The 21967-nt window shown below is 41.4% G+C and overlaps 1 protein-coding gene across 2 annotated transcripts in view; it reads right to left on the reverse strand.

The window, feature by feature from the left end:
• The window catches only part of PPP4R1 (protein phosphatase 4 regulatory subunit 1), a 59343-nt gene extending 41077 nt beyond the window's left edge, over nucleotides 1-18266 (reverse strand). For both annotated transcript variants that reach the window (XM_040632727.1, XM_040632726.1), the window contains exons 1-2: nucleotides 18142-18266; nucleotides 17911-17955 (exon numbers count right to left, since the gene is read on the reverse strand). In XM_040632727.1, coding sequence (XP_040488661.1) covers nucleotides 17911-17955; nucleotides 18142-18148 — 52 coding nt within the window. In that variant the 5' untranslated portion in view covers nucleotides 18149-18266. The remainder of the gene's footprint in view (nucleotides 1-17910; nucleotides 17956-18141) is intronic.
• Between the last annotated feature and the right edge of the window lie 3701 nt (nucleotides 18267-21967).

Consider the following 21967-nt stretch of genomic DNA (forward strand, 5'->3'; position numbering starts at 1 on the left):
AGTACTAAAAGAAAAAAACCCAAAAAACAATGTCAACCTACAACTCTATACCCAGTAAATAAACACCTTTAAAGTATCTATGAAATTTGTATCTTTCAAATACAAAGATTTCAGACACACAAAAGCTGACAGACATCATCCCCAGCAAACCTACACTACAAGAAATACTGAAGTCCTTCAAGCAAAAAGAAAATTATACCAATTCGAAATCTAGATCTATACAAAGGAATAAAGAGCACTAGGAATGGTAAATATGTGGGGAAATACAAAAAAGACTTTTCTTATTTAAAAATCTCTTTGAAAGATAAAGTAAAACTATGTACTGCAAAAAAAAAAAAAGATAAAAAATGTATTGCGGCGACTCTTAACTAGAATGAACAGACTGATGGTCACCAGTGGGGAGATGGGTGGGGCAATGGCTGAAATAGGTGATGGGGATTAAGGGGGGCACTTGTTGTAATGAGCACCGGGTGATGTATGGAAGTGCTGAATCACTATATTGTACATCTGAAACTAATTACACTGTATGCTAACTGGAATTTAAATAAAAACTTTAAAAAAATGTACTTTGGGTTTCTAACATATATAGAAGTTAAATAATGACTATAATAGCAAAAGTCAGGAAAAGGGCAAAGTACACTGTTCTAAAGTTCTTATTACAGTGTATGTGAAGAGATACATATTATTTGAAGGCAGATTGTTAAGATATATACTAATTATAAACTCTACAGTAGCCATTAATCATCAAAAAAAACCCCCAAAAACAAAAAACCAATAACAACAACAACCACCCCACCAAAGATACATAGCTAGTAAGCCAATAAAGGCCATAAAATGGAATCATAAAAAGAAATACTCAATCCAAAGGGCAGAAAAAGAGGATAAAAGAAGAGAGAGGACAAACAGAAGAGAAACAGCAAGATGTGAGATTTAAACCCAGCCGTGTCAATAACCACGCTGAGCGCAAATAGTCTCAATACCCCAATTAAAAGGCAGAGATTTTCAAACTGGATTAAAAATAACACCTAACATTAAAATAATTACTTACACAGTGCAGACAAATTTTATACAATTTATGCTTATCTACAATTCACAGCGAAGTATCTTATTTATTTTGAATCAGAAGGTTGTAAAAACCACTCAGATGCTCTCATTTGGCCTCTGTTTTCTCTTTCTAGCACAGGACTGTTGAGCTAGCATGACCTCAAAGGCACCTTTATGCAGGCTCTAGAATTCTATGACTATGACCAAACTGTTTCATCAGTCTCATACTTGTTAATCTTAAAGATAACCATTAAATACATGATTCTGGTCCTTAGAAAGCCAGGACCGTCCCACGTTGCAGGGTATAAGGCAAGCTTGGAGCACTTAGCTCTAAAGGCAGGCGCCAGGTCGCATATTCGAATACTGATTATGTAGGTTTGGAGTGAGCCCAAGAGCGCTCATTTTTAATAAATACCCCTACTAATTCAAATGCAGACTGTTGAACAACCATATTTAAGAAACATACTGTTAGAGGGCAACGAAATCCTATTTTGCTTCAACTTCAGACACCACTCTATCTATTATGGTTGACAATTACTTCTCTACAAAAGGAGGTGTTCCACTCTGGCACGGGCACTGGTGACAAAGCCTCACTTCTATTTCCCAGAACGGCTGCCTCCTGCCAGTATCTGTGGAATCATTCTGGCCTGAACCCTCCTTTCTGAATTCAAAATTTCTTCATCAATTCTTGATTGGACTAATAAGGCTCTGAATCTCATCTTAATGGAGGCCACAAGGATTTGGTTACCATAGTTACAGACTACACACTCAGGTCTTACCCAGTCATCCTGCAAATGTCTGCCACAGGTTACAAAAAAGAGAAACACGAAAATAATCAATAAAAAGACTATTACCACTAATGAAAAAATCCTACAGCATATACTGAGTGATGGTACAGTAAATAATATCCTCCAATAAAACAACACAGAGGTAGTAAGTGTAGCAGTACTGTTAACAAGGAATCTATCGTTTATGCAAAGTAGAACACTAAAAGATTATGATAAATTAAAGACACAAATTATACCCCTTATGAGTACTCTCAGAAACATGCAAGAAAGAACAGCTAGAAAGCCAACAGGGGAATTAAAACGGAATACTAAAAAATATCATTAACCCAAGAGAAAGTCAGGAAAAAAGCAACAGAGGGAAAAAAAGAGAGAGACGATCAGAAAAAAAACAGACCTAAATAATTACATTATATATAAGCAGACTAAACATATAAAAGCAGAGATCCCTAACCAATAAAAAAGTAATACCCAACTATAGCCTATCCACCAGAGACAGTTTCAAAGCCAAATTTTCAACCAATAGGTTGAAAAGAATTTTTTTTTACAAAAGATAAAACATGAAGCAGTAAGTCTAAGAAAGCCAAAGTGGTGATATTATTATTAGACAAAACAGACAAAGACAAGGACTATTACTGCAGATGAAGAGAGATATTTCATGCCTCCATACCCCACCTGAGCACTTTCTTTCTGGACAACTAACATCAGTTTACAGATTCTTGGACACTGTGGCAGCCAAGAGCCCTTTAGGGTGTCACAGCCTTAAAAACCTAGGTTCCTCCACTGATGAATCATGTTATTGGAAATTTCAAATTGACCAAAAAGCATATAACAACAATGATCACTCTAGGGGGCCTGGGTGGCTCAGTTGGTTGTGCGGCTGCCTTACGCTCAGGTCATGATCCTGGAGTCCCCAGATCGAGTCCCGCATCGGGCTCCCTGCTTAGTGGGGAGTCTGCTTCTCCCTCTGACCCTCCGTCCTCTCATGTTCTCTCTCTCTCTCTGTCTCAAATAAATAAAATCTTAAAAAAGAAAAACAAAACAAAAAAACAATGATCACTCTAAAATGCTTTTTCAAATTATCTGACCTCCCCAAATTCCCATACTTCCTCCTCTCCGGTAAATTTACTGTCTTAGCTGAAGGGCAACCAGCATGGAGTGGAAAAAGAAAGAGGACTTGCAAGCTCTACGTAAGAGATGGAATTCCAATAGATACTTAAGTAGGCAATCTTCATTTTTCAAAACTGCATACTTAATTATCAAATAAAAGCCTCCATGAAAAAGCTATATGACATCTTTTTAAAAAAATTTTTACTTAAGTTTTTTACCTTAATTCCAGCATAGTTAACATAGTGTTATATTAGTTGCAGGTGTACAATATAGTGACTCAACAATTCTATACATTACTCAGTGCTCATCATTATAAGTGTACTCTTTAATCTTTTAATGAAAAGTTGTGGGTTTTAGTGAATTCTAATAGACCAGAATCCTTTTTTTTTTTTTAAGATTTTATTTATTTATTTGACAGAGACAGCCAGCGAGAGAGGGAACACAGACAGGGGGAGTGGGAGAGGAAGCAGCAGGCTCCCAGTAGAGCAGGGAGCCCAAGGCGGGGCTCGATCCCAGGACTCCGGGATCACTCCCTGAGCTGAAGGCAGACGCCTAACGACTGAGCCACCCAGGCGCCCCAGACCAGAATCCTAATAGAAGAGAATTCTTAATAGGGACAGAACCCTAGAGCACAAACTGAAGTCTTATATTTAAGGCATCATATGGCAAAGGCCCAAAACATAAATTAGACTCAACAGATCCTTCTAGTTCCAAAGTATAAGAACCAAACATGTTACAATACAAATAAAGAGATCAAGAAAAAAATGTTGAGAAAGTAACTACAGAAAAATGACATTTCTCTTTGTTAACTTATAAAACAGAATACTTTCCTTTGTAGAAAGCTAAGAGGTCATACAGTGGAAGAGAGAAAATACCCTTACAGTTCAGGATGTGTCTCCCCTACCTACTCTCAGCTCCTTGCACCAGCACCAACAGAAACCCAAAGTAGCAGAAAGCAATGACCTAATTTTTAGCTGTTTTAAATTTAAGGAAAATGTAAAAGTTTAAAAGTTGGATCCATGTGGAAGTCTGAAGATGATTAATTTAACCCCTACGTAGTGACTGCAAAAAGTGGTGTGAAAAGGGCAGAGGCTCTTCAAAGTGAGACAGACCTGGGTTCAGATCTCATGTTCTGCCAGTCATGAACTATGTGAACTTACACAAATATCTAATTAATTTGGGTCTGCTTCTTCATCTATAAAATACTGCAAGACTTCAATAAAGGGCAAGACTTTTAAGACACATTCTAAGATGTCTATAAAGTCTCTAACACAGTGTCAGGCAAATAAGTAAATGTTCCCTCCTCTCTGCATTTAGGTCTGTTTCTAGTTAGAGAATCTCAATGTGGTTTCCATGTGTTTTTAAATGTTTTCATCCATTTCAACCAGTAAGTAGGGCTGCACATACACTGGGAGTGCCAAGCACTCAACAAGGAACACAGATAGAAACACTAGACAAAAAGTGTATGCATGTAAGTATATATGTACAGCTATGTGTACACAGACATATACACGAAGAAAGAATATACCGTGTAAGAATACATACATACAAAATATATTGTTAACTATTAAATGTTGTTAGTTATGGTAAGTCTAAATCTGCCCTGGTGAGTACAAGAAGACTTCAAAAAGTCAGGCAGTTCTTGGAAGACACATTGGAGTTGCCAAGCAGAGGCAGGAAGAGGGCATTCCCAGCAGAGAGATCTAAGGACGCTAAGGGGGGAGTAACAGCAAACCATGGCATGTCTGGCAAACCACCCACGGACTGTAGTGCAGGTGGGACACAGGGTTCCTCTAGAAGCGAGGCAGGAAGAATAGGGGAATGTGGCCAACCAAAATCAGCCTAGCCTTCTAATTTTTAAAAAGTTAACACTATTACATTTTTACATTATTACAGCTAGAGAATTCGCCTTGACACCCCGTAGTTAGGAATGGCATAGGAATGCTAAGCAACAACTTAGTCAAATTCAATAGTAGCTACCTCTCTTGGGCAACAGACAGTTCCGGACAGCATCTCTGCTTATTCAACTGTGCTATGCTAAGACTTTATTAAAATTCTCGATTATTAATTAAAACTGTCATTTTTTTTAAGTTAAGCAATAAGCAAAGCTCATGATGTCTTTTCCAAGCCAAAGACTTTTTGCCTTTACACAGCATTCTAAGAGAACCCCAGGTATCACATTACTCCTCTCCCGATTATGACACCCTTAGTCGCTGGAGCAGAAAAGGAGGAAAGGAATACAGAGAAGCCCTAGTCCCCTTAAAGAGTTCCACATTCTAATTCAGTGGCGACAATCCTGGTTCCACCTGCATCAATACCGTAAGTAAGCCTCTTTTCTACGCCTTGTTAACAATGCTCAGACATACTACAAATTTATGCTCATTTCATGCTCTTTAAGAATTTTGAATCTACTATTCTTAAATCTTAAATTCTCTCAGAAGATGTTCCAAATCCCTAAGTTCCCAGAACTACACTAAAAAAATCAACTCCCGTTTCTGCCTTACCATCATTAATGATAAACGCTACAGCACCAAGCGAGGGAGAAACAGTGCCAGCAGCCAGGAGAACAAAAGCAGGGGAGAAGAGGCTGAGTAGTGCTGCCGCCCACCATTCTACTCCTGACCACAGATATGCTTAAGAGCATGAGAAGATCCAGAAGTGCCTCAGCTGTCCGGACGTGCTTCTCAAAATGTAGCAGCTCACTACTGCTGTCTAAAGATATATTTTTCCAACAACATTGCCTTTAAACACCAACCACCTTATTTAGGACTCAACTACAGAAACAGCAACATTACAATGGTGGAGGGAAAACAAGGCCATGTATAGTACGCTTTACAAGCAATATAAAGTAATTAAGGGCAATTCTGAGTACCTGGGTTTTTTCCTGACACACTGAATCTAGAACTTAAGCTTGCTATTCTCTAAAATGACTTTTTCATCAAACTTCTTAAAGAGGTAGTTCCCTTTGCAGCCTTCACCTCCTCAAGACAAGCAATCTGTCCTATTTCCCTTCACTCTTGTGATTCTCGTCTTAAGGATCAGCAATAATTTGCCAAAATTCGAGGGCCCTTCTTAGACCTATTGTCTTACTTCTCTACAGCACTTGACAAGGCTGACTTCCGCTATCCCAACTTCTCTGGAAGTACACCATCCTGAGTACTTTTCTACCTTTCTGGACTATTCTTATTTTTTTCTGATTGTTTAATGTAGGTAGTTTCCCTCTACTTTTATCCTATTTTACACACACACACACACACACACACACACACACACACACACCCCTCTCCCCTCCCTCTTGAAAATGCAAGGCTTCAACTCTCACTTATAATGTAAATAACCTCCAAAAGTCTCCTGCCCTAATCCCCAGATCCATATTTGCAGGTACTTCATAGACTCTCCGCCTCAATGTCCCATTTGTTCTAAAAATTAAACTGTCCAAACTGTATTATAAAAACCAGCTCTTCCTCAGGACTTTCTCCCTTGTGACCTTGAGTTCTCAAACAGTAAGTGTTCAGTTACCTTTTTAACATGCCTTTCTGGCCCCCATCATCTAATCAGGTGCTAAGAACTATAAATCCTACTTTCATAAAGTATTCTGGATTCCCACATCTCAGTTCCCAACACCCTAATTCAGAGGTTCTGATGTCTTTTGCTGAGAGCAAACTGGGGCACTTGAACCCCACGAGGGACACAAAGATTTTCCTGGGAATATATCAGACGGATGACTTGAAGGGATATTCTAGACCCCAACTTCCAGGAGTACTCTTATTGCAAAAATGTGTGTAGGGGTTTGGATCCTAAGGCTTTCCCTTTTACAATCTCCGGCCTCCCACGGGACAAGTAAAGATACATCTCCTAGCTCCAAGGCCACCATGTTACACTGCCCCAAGGCTGGAAAAACCTCCACTGTCAAACAAAAGGACCCAAAGAGACACTACTGGAAGCGTTAAGAGATCGACTCCCTAATGATTTTAACAAATACTTTTACAAGTCTGATACTTTTCAAACCTTTGCTTTCAAAAAATTTGAAAGGTTGAATAGCTCAGTAAAAACATGTTTTTAAAAATTTTAGCATATAAGTTGGAGGAAGTTCAAGGACATTACTGGCACTGCTAACAAAACCCTCTCCATCAACTTATTTATGTCAACAAAATGTCTCAGTGCACACAGGTCTTAAAAAGTAGAAAATGGATGCTAAATATTGTCTCATTCTGGCAATAAACTATATTCATCCATGAATACATACATCACTTTTTAAAAAGCCCCATCCAGGGGCACCTGGATGGCCCAGTCGGTTAAAACATCTGACTTCAGCTCAGGTCATGATCTCAGGGTCCTGGGATGAGCCCCACATCAGGGTCCCCACTGATTATGGGAGACTGCTTCTCCCTCTTGCTCTCCCTCTGTCCCTCCCCTCCCTGCACTCTCAAAAAAAAAACAAAAACAAAACAAAGCTAAAAAAAAAATCTTTTCAAAAAGCCCCATCCATTTCGTTGAGATACCTAGTCAGTAAAATTGTGTAGGAAATGGAAAAAGATCAAGAAAAAAGAACAGGGTAAAATTCCCAATTCTTGAAAATGGATGACAGTGGGTATCAAAGTGTTATGCTATGTAGATTCCATTTTAAAAAATGGAATTTTTTAACAGTGACATTTGTAAGTTTTGTTTTAAAAAATAACTGTAAACTTAAAAATGCACAAGATAGAGTTTTTGAAACTATTTTAGGAAGTATACAGTAATTAAGTTTGAAGACCACTGCCCTCAAAGGACTTCGGCTCCCCCCCTCCCCATTCTATCCCAGTTTACACATCACAACCACTTCCATCTTCCTAAAGCTCTACTCTGTTCAATACACTCCCTGCCCTCCCTCCCTCCCTCCCCCACCCCAAAACTCCAAGACACCAGGACTAAGGGACAACTTTCTCACGCTGTAATTCAAGGGACTCCATGATCTGACACAGCCTCTTTCCCTCTCCTGCACACAGCCCATACAGGGGCCCATTTCCCATCACAATTCCCACAACTCTCCTGTCTTATGTGCTTGTCACATCTGCCCCATTTCCGCCCTTTTACCCCCATCTCAGTTTAAACTTACCTATTTACAAACACCATCCAGGAAGCGTTTCCATTTTTTAAAAAGATTTTATTTATTTGGGAGAGAGAAAGCGAGAACATGAGAGTGGAGAGGGTCACAGGGAGAAGCAGACTCTCCGATGAGCAGGGAGCCTGATGCAGGACCCCAGGGTTCCTGGGACTCCACGATCATGACCAGAGCCGAAGGCAGTCCCTTAACCAACTGAGCTACCCAGGCGCCCTCCTCTTCTTTCTAATTAAGATCTCTTCCTCAACTCCCCCAGTCTGGGTGCCCCTAGCTTTTATTCTGCTGGCAATAGCAGTGTTTGAGTTGTTTTTTCTTCATTTTTTTCTGCCTGCCCCCAGCCCCAGACATAGATAAATTCCCTGAAGGCCGAGACCGTCCTGTTAATCTTTTTCTTACTTAAAAAAGAGTCTAATGCTTCTCCTGAATAATGCACATTTATTAACATTTGTTAGTGAAAGGTAGCCCATAGGGATACTTGAGGGGACTAGGGTACTTCATCCTCCAAGCTCATTAGCATATTAATGCCTCTAATAAGTACCACACCAAAGAGAATGGTTAATTTGTAGGACCTGACTTTCACCAAGCTTGATCACAACACAACATCCTTCCGTTCACCATATAGTCTCTAATAATAGCCTCTAAAACAGGGAAGAAAAAAAAAAAAAGCAGACAATGTGTCCTCCCTCCTCCAATTTTTTCGATACTACTTAGGGCCACAATAAAACTTGCCAAATTCTGTTTCCCAATTCTTTATATTCTTTTTAGAAAATGAAAATGAGATGTACCTTGGAGACTTAATCATTTTTATAAGATTTACTTTAAGATACGGGGTTTTAAGATGATAGTCTAATAAATAAATCAAATGAATAGGGAAGAAGGGGAAGTTCTGTAAAGCAGACTGAGAGCCAGTAAATGTAAATTGTTTCAAGTAAGAATCACGGACACATTCTAACACCAATGGGTAAAAGTTTGTTTGGGAATGAGATATTTCCCCAGTGTCAAACTATTCCCCTTACTAATTACAAAAGGAAAGAACAGAATCTTTAGGTGGAGAAATCTTGCACACATCACCTTAACCAAGTGGTTAAAATTACCACCGCCAATAATGGACAACTGGTATCAGGTGCCTCTTGAGATGAAGCACTGAGAAAAATCACAGCATTGCTTACAAAGTATTCCTGTTTAAAAACAAAAAAACAAACAAACAAAAAAACACAACCTGAATCAACTCGTAAGGGAACATAAAACCAAACTGATTCTCCAAAAGTATCAATATCATGAAAGATAAAGGCTTTTAAAGAGGCATTACAACTAAATGCAGTGTTGGAGCCTGGACTGGCAACATGGTTGCCATAAAAAACATTATCAAATAATTGGTGATGGGGCGCCTGGGTGGCGCAGTTGTTAAGCATCTGCCTTAGGCTCAGGGTGTGGTCCCGTGCTCTGGGATCGAGCCCCACATCAGGCTCCTCCGCTAGGAGCCTGCTTCTTCCTCTCCCACTCCCCCTGCTTGTGTTCCCTCTCTCGCTGGCTGTCTCTCTCTGTCAAATAAATAAGTAAAATCTTGAAAAAAAAAATTGGTGAAATTTGAAAATGGACTACTTATTATATATTTGAATTATATCAATGTTATGTTTTCTGAATCTGATTGCTGATTATGAGAGAATGGCCTTGCTCTTAGGAGATTCAGGCGAAAGGGCCTGATTTCTAAATTTATTCTCAAGAGATGCAAATAAGATTAAGAACAATGTATTTATTACAATGTTTGTGTGTGTGTGTGTGTGTGTGTAAATGAATAGAAAAAATAGAGCAAACCGGCAAAATGTTAACAGTAGTTGAAGGCAGGTGAAGAGTTTTGGGAATTAACACAGGTGTTAACCTGTGCAACTTATGTGTGGGTCTGAAATTAACTCAATTAATTCAATTAAATCAATTTTTCACATTTACCTTGAAAATAAATTACTTCAGTATTTGACACAAGTAAAGTTTTAGGACCATATTTAGCCTGGCCAGAAAAACCAAGACTCACCCTAGCAAGTATGTGCTGAAGGTCTACTGGGTGACGGGTACTCTGCTATAGGTAAAGAGTAAAAATGTTACAGACCTTGGACTTAATAGTACAGTGCAGGGGCAACAAATCATGGCCAGCAGGTAAAACTGGCCCCCAGTCTGTTTTTGCGCGTAGAGTTTCCTGGCAGACAGCCACGCTCCTTCATTTCTGTAGGGCCTGTGGCTGTTTCCATCCTACCCGGCAGACCTGAGTAGCTGCAACAGAGACCACGTGGCCTCAAAAACCTAAAATATTTAGAGTCCGGTCCTTCACTGAAACTTTCTAATCCTTGGTCTAGGAATGTAGCAGAAATGTAATTAAGTCACTGCTTGGGGAAAAAATGAATAAAGACAACAAATTTGAAGGACCGTATAACTTAGTTCTTATAGCCTCAAGCAACAGGTATGCTGTTTCAATTTGTACTTTGTGACAATATGTTCATCAGGTAGCTTTCCTTTAAATATAAATACTAAAAGCTTACGAAATCCTTAGAAATGATTTTTACTGAGACATATAAAACCATCCTATAGCATGTTTAATCTCCTAACTGAAGTTGAGCAAGAATAATTTCTTATAGTTCATCCTATATGAATATTATAAAAACATTTCCCCAGGGTATGCATATAAACAAAAGAGGCATCAGTGTGTTTATCTGCTGTCAAATTAGTTACCAAGATCATGCTTCCAAACAGTATCTGCCGGAGGGGCCCGCAGCATACCAAAGCCCCTGCAAGGGTGGACCTCCCATACATTATAGATGTGTTGTTTGTTCCCTTCACAGTGAGTAAACGTTTTCCTTACAGTCTTATTAACCCAATTACTTTGGTTAGTAATCCTTTTTTCCATAGGTAATCTAAATATAAAATTAGAGCTAATCCAGGTCCAAGTTACCACCAATCTCTAATACTCTAATAAATGGAGTCTGGAATTTATTTGAAGTTTTCAGGTTATTTCTGCCAAAAACTAATAGATTTAAAAGTAAAAATGACTTATATCAAGTCTGTGACTATAAATTTAAAGCAGTATAGTTAATTTAAATATAAGTTCAGATTTTGGAATGACCACTTGAGGTGATCAGACATATTAGATCCCATCAATGGTCTTACACGCTTTTACTGCAACGACTGGCTCTCCCGTACACGAGTGCTTTAAAACACAAAGAAAAAGTGTGTATTTTGCTCCTAACATTTCCATGACAGACAGGAACTTAGGACAAAAAATATTTTAGCCATCAAATACTTACAGCATGTTACTACCTTTATATCATCCAGAAACTTCAGGAGGTTAATGACCTAAGCAAGTGATAAAGTAAGGGAAGTGAAATTGGAAGGCAGGGAGAATACAGTAGTAAAAGGTAATAAAGTAAGAAAGATCGCGTCACAGAGGTTCATTAACCTAACACTTTCAAGTCAGGTGACTGAGCAAATTATTTAACCATTGGATAAGCCTTATTGGATACCATTTTTGTAATTTTGTGGTTACAGACCTCACAGGGGAATACTGTTAAGTAAGGTTATAGCACAATGCCTAACACACAGTATAACAATAAATGGTAATTAAAAAAATAAAACCCAAAAATTTCTCCCACCTCTCTTTTGCAACTAAAGAACTATGTTAGATAATATCTAGGAAACGAATACCCAAACCTACAAGATCTGAATTGTATTTTAGCCTCTGCCACCTTGCCACCCTTATCTGGGAGACCTTGGGCCTAAACTTTCTTCTGCTTAAAGGACGAATATATAATCTGCCCTCTACCTCCTGATTTCAGTAATTCTGGGATCACTGGCTCACTAGGGGTACAGCACAGCTCACAGTTTTAAAGTTGATGTGATCGTCTAGATGATAAGGCAAACCAATTTAAATATACAATTCAACTTGTGTTCACCGGTATTCTTTTGCTACCACAAAGGCTGGCCCAAAAGGGTGCAATGTGCTTAGCATGATAAAAATAAACAAGATGTTGCTTCTCTTAATCTGGTGATCAATATGAAAGTGAATTTAGTAATTATTCAAATGTGCTTTATTGCAGTAGAACCAGCAAGGCAAATGTCTAAAGAATCATTTAGGGTTGTCTGGGTGGCTTAGTTGGTGGAGGGTCTGACTCTTGATTTCGGCTCAGGTCATGATCTCCAGGGTCCTGAGATGGAGCCCCGTGTGCAGCTCTGTTATGGGTGTGGAGCCTGCTTGGGATTCTCTCTTTCCCTCTGCCCCTGCCCCCCATACATGCTCTCTCTCAAATAAATAAATCTTTAAAAAAGCAAGCAAACAAACAAACAAAAAAAGAATTTAATCATTCAAACTTTCATTATTTACTATACCTTAGTCACATTATTTACCATACCTTAGATACCCTTCTGCTCATAGATTAGAGCATCACACTTCAAGGGTAAGCCTTGTAAAATATTTATAGTTAAAATAAAATGACAACTGGGATGTCTTTAAAGTACTCTGGCTGCCTCCTCTCTACTCCCCAAAAAAGCCCAGATGTTAGAGGGAGGTAAAGGAAAGTTGAAGCAAAGTGGTGGGTATATGATGATTCATCTGCTGTGTGTAGGTTTGAAATTTCCCATTAAAAAAAATTAACGGCATTCACTTAAAAAAATCAATGTAATTCATCACATTAGAAAAACTAAAGAAAACCATAGATATAGAAAAAGAATGTGACAAAATCCAACATCCACTCCTAATTTTAAGAAAGCTCTTAGTAAACACAGGGAAGATAAACTGAACCTCAAAATTCAAAACTTCTGCTCAAAAGACAGCTAAAGCAAAAACAAGACAAGTCATAGACTAGAAAATAATATTGGCAAATCACATACCTGAGAAAGAACTTGTGCCCGGAATATATAAAGAACTCCCAAAACTTAATAAGAAAACAAGTACCCAATTAAAGAATGGGCAAAAGATTTGAACGGGCACTTCGTCAAAGATATATAGATGGCAAATGAACACAAGAAAATACGAGCATTATTAGTTATTAAGGAAATGCAAATTCAAACTACAAAAAAACCCTACAAAACCCAACCCACCATACATACTTAACAGGACGGCTAAAATGAAGACTGCCCACACCCAATGCTGGCAAGGGTACAGAGCACCCGGAACTCTCGCACACAGCTGGAGGCAGTGTAAAATGGTACAACCACTTCGGAAAACAGTCTGGCAGTTCCTTAAAAAGGGAGATAGCCATTCCGCTCCTAGGTACCTACCCAAGAGAAAGAACATATGTGTCCACACAAAGACTTGCACATGAATGCTCACCAGGGCTTTATTTGTAACAGTCAAAAACTGGAATCATTCCAAAAGTCCATCAACATTTTAAGGACAGAGCACAGCTGAGAAAAATGAAGTACTTTGCTCAAGATAATAAGTGAATAAACAACAAAGGCCAGAATCTGAATGCAGACCTAATGTTTACAAAACCAAGCGCGCTTTCCTCTGCACAGAACTATACTGGGATTTGGGTGCCTGGGTGGCTCAGTCAGTTAAGAGTCTGCCTTCAGCCCAGGTCATTATCCCTGGATTCTGGGATTCAAGCCCCAGAGTGGGGCTCCCTGCTCAGTTGGGAGTCTGTTTCTCCCCCTCCCCCTCCACCTACTTGTACACACTCTCTCTCAAGTAAATAAATAAAATCTTAAAAAAAAAAAAAGAACGAACTATACTGAGATGTGTTCCAGAATTACGGCATGGTAAATGCTCAGACACCAACCTGACACCAAGTAGGGCAGAGAACAAGTCTGCTCCCAAGTCTAGAGGGGTAAAGAGCTAAGAACACCTGACTAAACAGTTAGGAGGATCAAAGGATGGATCTGGAGAAGGGGGACCTTAGGTGACCTGACAGCTGGAAGATGGGTGCAAAGTGCCCTCTTCAGAACTCACAAGGACTAAGGGTCCTTTAACCTCCTTAGCCCAAATTCCATAGGTGTGCCTCCTCCTCCTCCCAAAACATGACATTAGGTTTATTTTCAGATCCAAGTTAAATGCAAAGTAACACTTTAATTCTAGTCTAGGGACTGCCCACCCTATCATGCAACTGATGGCAAACCATCAAGAGAGGAAAAAAAATCCCGAATTCCAAAATATAAGGCAAACAGAGGAGTGAATAATTTAAATTATACATTCTGTTTTGATGAGAGGAGGAACCAAGGCAAAAGGAGCAGAAATAAAAAAAACAGTGATCAAACAAACGTGGCAAACTAATGAACTTTACCTAGGAAGGGCTATTTGTCTTTCATAGGCGGAAAGAGCAAACAAAAACCTATGTTGTTTTTTTTTTTCCCAAGTCATGCAGCTACAAGCCCAGACAGCTGACATGCATATTTGCAAAGGGTTTTCCCCCTTTTACTTTCTTAAAAAAAAAAAAAAAAAAAAAAATTCTGTAGAGAATTGTTACCCAACACATCATTAACTGATTCTATGCACGTGTGGGTACCACTAAAACCATTTTTAAGCATGCTTTTCTAGAATATTAATTATATTATCTCTAAATAAAGATTTTTCCTGTCCAGTCTTGCTGGTGGCAATCAAAACATCCAACCAAGTCTCATGACTCACTCTTCCAATTCCCCATTTAACAACACTTCTAAATATCATGACTTTCAAGGGCACCTTCCTACAGTTTTTTTAATTGATTCCCTGGCCACTACTACACACAGCCCCAATTTTTTACTCCTTACTTTCCTAAGGTGACTTAAAGAATCTTATCAAAACTAGATTTCAAAAGTAGTCCGAGGGCCCACAGACTCTTTGAAAGAAGTACAGTCCAGGCAGTTATTACCCAATTAGTTCTGGATCCATCCTTAATTCATTCTAATCCAATAGTGCCCTCAAACCTGAAAAATAATATAGTGTGAAAGATTTCAAAATTTCTTCAGATATGAACAATTCTGCAGTATGGCATATGCTGTAATTTAGCGCCAAAAGCTCTTTGACATCATGCTAGTTACAGCTGAAAGAAAAGTTAACATAAAGACTAAATAAGCTGTATGACACCCAAGCTTCATCCGAATGACCTCTCCGTTAAACAAACCACATGCAGCATGCTAGATTAATCCTCAAGGGTATTTTAAGCATGGGTTCCAACAAATTGCCTATACAACAGGCCTGGGCTGCTCAATGTTATAAACTGAGCAATTTAAGAAAAGACTGTATTTCCGATACAATATTTGGAATCAGGAGGCCTACCTTCAAATTCTGGCTGGTAGTTAAGGAGTTTCATTTCTTGAGAAAATAATTTAGTCCCTTGTGTGTCAACGGATTTACGTACTGATATCCGAATCCTACAGCCTACATCTCACAGGAGTGTTGTGAAGAATAATCTGCGTAAGAAGGCTAACCCATCCAACCTTACTGTAATATTACTATAAGCCCTATCTCACCTATTTTAGAAATCTAGCAACTGAAATGTAAATCAAAACTGCATCTTTGGAAAAGTGACGATAGAAATTTAAAATCTCTATGAAAGTCTACCTGTAATTTTGCACGGCCTCCCGTTATTCAAGAAACAGAAAGGGTTTTCCTGACTCTGAAGTCACTCTGCTGAGACACCTATTCAAACGGGTGTCACTGGCTTGCTTTCACTTTGAAATTCGAAGTATGTTTCATGATACAGTATGGAAAGCACCACTTTTAACCTAAAACAAACTTAACAGCACCTAATCATTTCGTTTACTTTTATGACCTTCTGCTATGTACATACAACGCACCTTTTTTAAGAAGTTAACTGCAAGCTTTAGCAGCATCTATAATTATATTAATTCTGTAGTGTAACGTTCAACATCAGTATCTCCTTCTTTTTTTAAGCTTCCCTTCCTCTTCACTCATAACCACCACCACATAATAGCCCTTTTACCAAGTACTGTTCTAAGGCCTTTATGTGCATTCATTTACGTCTCTAAACAACTCTAAATAGGCAATACTTACTATGCCTATCTTCAAATGACAAAACTTAAGCATATGGAAGTTAAGTGACTTGCAGGAGTCTGTCCAAAGTGACAATATCAAAACTGCCACCAAACAATCTGGCTTCAGAGTGTTGTCCATTAACTACTGTGGTACACTGCCTCGGATATCTTCATTATCACACTTATATTAAAACTGCTTGTAAACCACTAGAGGGCATAGACTGTGACCATCCTTTGCAGAGCTATATCCTCAGTACACAGAAGCTTGAGGCTCATGAATAAATCACTTGTTGAGTTCTTCACAGGTGTGCTTTCCCCTCTAGACTGCGCTCCTTTAGGGTCAATGAGGAAACCGACACTCCAGCTCACCCTTTAAGTGCATGGCACCTAAGTGAAAATAAATGAATAGGCAGGAGTTCTTCCTCCACACATTCCTAAACACCTGCTGAATGACGTGTCTTCTATTTATAAAGTCTTGAACCTAATTACAGGAATGAGAAGCCCCTGTTTGAGAGAACAATCAGAGCCACCTTTCCAATCCTAACTTTGCAAGCAAGCAATAGCTGCCTTGAATAACCTTTAAAGCTTACTAGCAGACATAACATAAAACATTAGGTGAAATGTAAAAGCTGTCCTTCACTACATTAGTACTGCTCCCTTTAAGAGTTTTTACTTAAAAAAAACAGCCCAGAGTTAGCAAAAGTTAATTTTGCATATGGTTCATTTGCTTTAAAAATAATTACTTTTTAGAGAACCCTTTTGAAGAGTAAATTCCCCCTTCACTCAAAACACCTAGGAATTTAAAATTTAAGCTTAATTTGGCCAAGGGAAGCCACATTAGACAATGCTAGGGATTAACTACACAGTATTTAAAAGAGCAATTTCAGACTGCAACCATCTCTGAATTACTTACCTAGGTATTAGCCACAGTAAATCTCAGCATCAGGCAGGGTCTCCCCTAAATACACCACAAATTCTACCATGGTTATCATTTCAACGCAGAACAATTTCCAAATTATCTTCTGATTCTTAGAAAAGCACACACGAAATAAACAAATTCCTCTCTAAATATCAGTTCCTTCCTGACACTATTCTGGAGACAATGTCAAAGTTGTTTGGTTTTTTTTTTTTTCCCTTTTTGCTTTTTAAACAAAAGATCGACTCTCTTAAAACTTCCCTTTCTCAAAGAAAAGCTAAAATTGTAATATTTAGGGAGGTCTGAGTGATTCGCGAACATTTGCATTAAAGAAATACGCTCTCCAAACCTAGTAACTCCTGCTAAGGCCACACCTTCTAGCCTTCCCGTAATCCACAAATCACAGGGGGGTGTCTAGGCAATCTAAAAACTGCTCGGAGCTAAAGGGAAATTACAGGTATGTAGTCTCCACACAGTCAGAGCCCAGGCAACAGAACCGGGACCAGGCTCCCCTACAGCTGGCCGCCGAGTGATACTTGCGAGCAACTCTAAGAAAACACACCTTCCTTCGCCCAGCCTCTTCCTTCCTGGGGGGGAGGAGGGGAGGAATGGGTGAGGTCGCGGAGGCCCCCACAGGGAACAAGCACACCCCAAATGCCTATTTCACATTTCGGCCCTGCCACTTTCTCCTCCCGAACAGACGCCGAGCGGCCCCCGAGCCCACAGGCGCCCTGGGGGTGATGCGAGGGTGGGCGACGCGGCAGAGCCCGAGCTCGGGCGCCAGACAGGGCATCCCTCGCCGCCCGCGGAGCCGGGCGCGCCGTCCCCCCACCCTCGAAGCGAATGCTCACTCCAGCTAGCGGCCCCGGCCGGCCCAGGGCCACGCCTCGCTGAGCCCCGTCCCCGCCGGCCGAGCCCAGGCCGCCGCCGCCCGCCCTTCCTTCCCGGCCACTCGCCGCGGGCGGCCGGAGCCGCGACAGCGAGGCGGGCGCACTCACATCCGTCCGCGTCCTCCTGCAGGTCCTCCTGGAGCAGCGAGAGGTCTGCGCCGAGGGGAGAGAAGAAAGGCCCGGTCAGCGCCCCCGGGACCCGGCGCGCCGCCCCCGCCGCCCGCCCTCCCGACCCCGCGGCGCCTCCCCGCGCCGAGACCCCGCGCCGGCCGCGAGTCGGGGCGGCGGCGGGCGGGCCGGCACGCGGGCGCACCGCCGCCAGGACAGGGGGCCACGTACCCGCCATCTTGTGGTCGCCCCTCCTCCTCGGTCTCCCGGGGATCGGGGCTACATGGAGCGGAGCGAGCCGGGAGAACCGGGGAGCGCGCGCGGGAGGGGCGGCAAGGAGGAGGGACCGGCCGGCGGGGGCGCGCGCGCTTTCGCGCGGGCGGGCCGGGGAGCCCGGGCCTGGGCCGCGGGCGGAGCGGCTCCCGGGCGCTGGGGGCGGGTGGGCGCCGCGGGCCCCGGGCCTCGCCCCGCCTCGCCCGGCCGTTTCGCGCGGCTCTCGGGCGGCCGGCGGTCCCTCCTCCCGCCTCCCTCGCTCCCGGCCCGGCTCGGCGGCGCGCGCTCACACCCTCGGCCGGAGGCGCCCTCACGCCGAGCGCTGCGACGGGCGCGCGCAAGCTGCCCGCCGGCCCGGGACCCTGCGGCGTGTGCCCGGAACCCGGCCCGGGCGGGGCCTCCCGCGGCCCGGCCGGCTTTATTGGGTCAGCGGCCTCGCCCACCGCCTCGTCGGCCGCGGCCCTTCTTCGCGGGCTCGCCTTTCGCCGCCCCGCGCCCCCTCCCCAGGACTGCACGTACGTCGTCGGCGATCCGAGGCCCGGTAGAGGCCGAGGGTCCCACCCTCCGGGTGGAGGAAGCGCCGCCTCCCCGCGCGCCGGGGGCCCTAGCGAAGTGGCTGGTAACAAAGCCCAGGGCCCGGCTGTACCGTGGTTGAGTGACAAAGTCATCCTAATGCCCGCTTTCCCACCCGGCGCGTTTAAGTCCGAGGCACAGATTATGGTCCCCATGGCCTGCCCTTCGTGCGCTGACAAAGCGGGAAATGTTCCAGCAAGAGCGCCGGCAGGCCTGGGTTCAGATCTTGACTCTGCCATTTACTTCGGTGTGTAACCGTTTGTAAATGACGGATGATGCCTGCCCCAGGATTACTAGGATTAATGAAGAATGTGAGGAACCGGGCAGGGTACCTGATATCCAGAAGGTGCTCGATGAAGGGTGCCTGTGATTAGCTTTTTTTTTTTTTTCTTTAAATAATCTTGCGAGCATTCGATGTGCGGGACTAAATCACTACTACCGATTTTATTATTCCCGCTTTTTTTTTTTTTTTTTTGATGTGTCAAGTGATTAGCTCAAGTGCAAAGTGGAGGCTGAATCCAGGTTTTCTGACTTCATTTCACACTCTCCTATCTTCAAGACTCTATTCCAACTCCACCTAAGGCCTCCAAAATGATAATCTCCCGAAGTGGAGAACAAAACACCCAATTGTTTAATGGATGCCAGATGGCAGGTCTAGTTTCTTGAAGAGGAGAGGGAATTCTGAATAATCGGCTTGTAACTTTCTGCATTGTGGTCTTCTATCAGTTGACCCTTGAACTACGCAGGTTTGAACTGTATGTAGATTTTTAAAAAATAAATACATTGGAAAAAATTTGGGAGATTTGCAATGATTTGAAAAAACTCAAACGGAGTAGCGTAGAAATACCTGGGGGGGGGAGTATTATTGTAAGAATGCAGGATATAACACATATTATATACAAATCAACTGGGTTATTGGTAAGGCTTCCAGTCAACAGTAGGCTACAAGTAGTTAAATTTTGGGGAGTCGAAAGTTTTACGTAGATTTTTGGGGTGGGCACCCTATCCCATTGTATTGGTATTTAATGCCATTGAGAATCATACTGAGGATTAGATTGATCCTCCGAAATTCATCATTCTGTGTAATAAAATGGGGTCTACATCTCTATTCTAAAAACTTCCCTCTCAGCTATTACAAGGCGGAACACAGATTGCATAGTGTGTATTAAATTTCTAAAAGCAATAAAAAGCAGAATAGTATCTATTACTCCAGATGTGTGTCTAATGTTCTCAAATATAGAATAATTAAAACTAAAGGCCAAATTCATATCCTGTTTCTTTCTTTGCCTTGCAGAATGCCCTTATGTGAATTCAGCTGACACTAATTCTCAAAATGACAGCTAGAAATTCACAAACTATCAAAGAAACCGGTCCCTATTGACTCAGTCCATGAGAGTTCTGCCCTAATTGCGAATATTTGTCTTGTTGACCACCTACCATTTTAGCCATTCTGGGTAGAAAGGGGGAGGGGAGAGGATTTGGCTCTTTGCACTAAACTGGTGATTTTGCAAGAACACAAAACCTACAGAGTGCCAACTATACTTCAGCCACTGGTTATACAAACACAACACAAACTATCTGGACAGTCTACCCAGAAGTCAGATTGAAAATTCTCAGCGATGGTGGTAAAACAGAGATTATGTCCCACCTGCTAGCCTGGGATACAGAAAGACGAAGGAGCTCTGCCTTTGGTAGCTAGGACTCGTGAGCTTCGTCTCACTAGGCTCTGGGAAGGCCGCAAAGGAGGAGGGTCTGTGCAATTTTGTCATGTTCTTCAAGAGCCGTGCATTTGTTACCCTGCCTGCTTTACATGTTACTGCAGGTCCTTTTAGGCGGTATGGTTTTGAGACATTTCAGTGAGGGTGTCCTTATTCACAATTCAGTATAAGTACATGTTTTTTACATTTGATTTTCTTTCTCTACTCCTTTCATGAAGATAAGATACGTGGTTTTTAAAACCAGCACTTACAGAATTCACTCTGTTCCCTTATTATTAAAAAATGGTATTTAAACAAAGAATAGCAATCATTTTCCTATATACCCTTACCCCACCCCAAATTCACTTATAATGTAGCCTGTGGGTTCCAGAAGGTGTTGTTTAGTGGTGAGAGCACAACAGGAAGTGTCAACGCTGAACCTATTTTGCCACTGAAATCTGTAAAATAGAGGGAATGTCACAAGTCATAATCACTACACCAAACATGGGGGGCTCAAACACACAACCTGGAGATCAAGAGTCATGTGTTCCACTAATTGCACCAGCCAGCACCCCACAAGTCCATTTTTTAAAAAGTATTATCTGAGTATGTGGCTACAAAGGTCTGGATCTTTCAGAATAAGTACTCTTTAAAATACTTGTGAAAACCTCCATTAGTTGCCAAGGAGCCTTGGAAATCGACATATTTGGCTCTTCAAGAACAAACACAATAAATATCATGGGGAAAATATTGCTGATAAAAAAAGTTAGCTGGCATTGCCGGAGGCTATCCCATTTATTAATTTTTGTATCGGTAATTGAACTGTTTGCTTTTTTCTTCAGAATGTTCATTCCTGAAGCTGAGAAGATATAAAAGGCAGATCTATTAGCTATTGTGTTGAATAATAAAAAAAATGAATCAGTCTGAAAATGGAGAAATACTTATATGAGAAAGTGCTTTTTAAACAAATTTTTAACATTCATTTTTATTCATCTCTGTGTTTTTGATGAGATGTCCCTGGAGCCAGGTTGATGAGATGTCCCTCACAGACTGCCATTCCCAAGTAAAAAGAACAAACATTTTCCTTCTTTTTTCTTTTTTAATTAATTGCCCCAATTAACCTCATATCGAAAACCTCCTTTACATATTCTGGTAAATTTTTTAAAGGTAAATATTTGTGCAAAATTTTTCTTATCTTTTTGTTCCCTTGCCTCTTCTAACTCCCTTTAAAGTTCTTTTTTTTTTTTTTAAGATTTTTTATTTATTTATTTGACAGAGATAGAGACAGCCAGCGAGAGAGGGAACACAAGCAGGGGGAGTGGGAGAGGAAGAAGCAGGCTCCCAGCAGAGGAGCCTGATGTGGGGCTCGATCCCATAACGCTGGGATCACGCCCTGAGCCGAAGGCAGCTCTTTAAAGTTCTATGTCAAGGTGACCTTCCAAAATGTGAACTCTTAGCCTTTCCGAGACCTTTTATAGTTTGGTTTTGTTTTTTCAAAGACATTAGATCTCTCT

This window comes from Ursus maritimus, unplaced genomic scaffold, assembly GCF_017311325.1.
Source record: "Ursus maritimus isolate PB19 unplaced genomic scaffold, ASM1731132v1 scaffold_18, whole genome shotgun sequence".
NCBI classification, from domain to species: domain Eukaryota; kingdom Metazoa; phylum Chordata; class Mammalia; order Carnivora; family Ursidae; genus Ursus; species Ursus maritimus.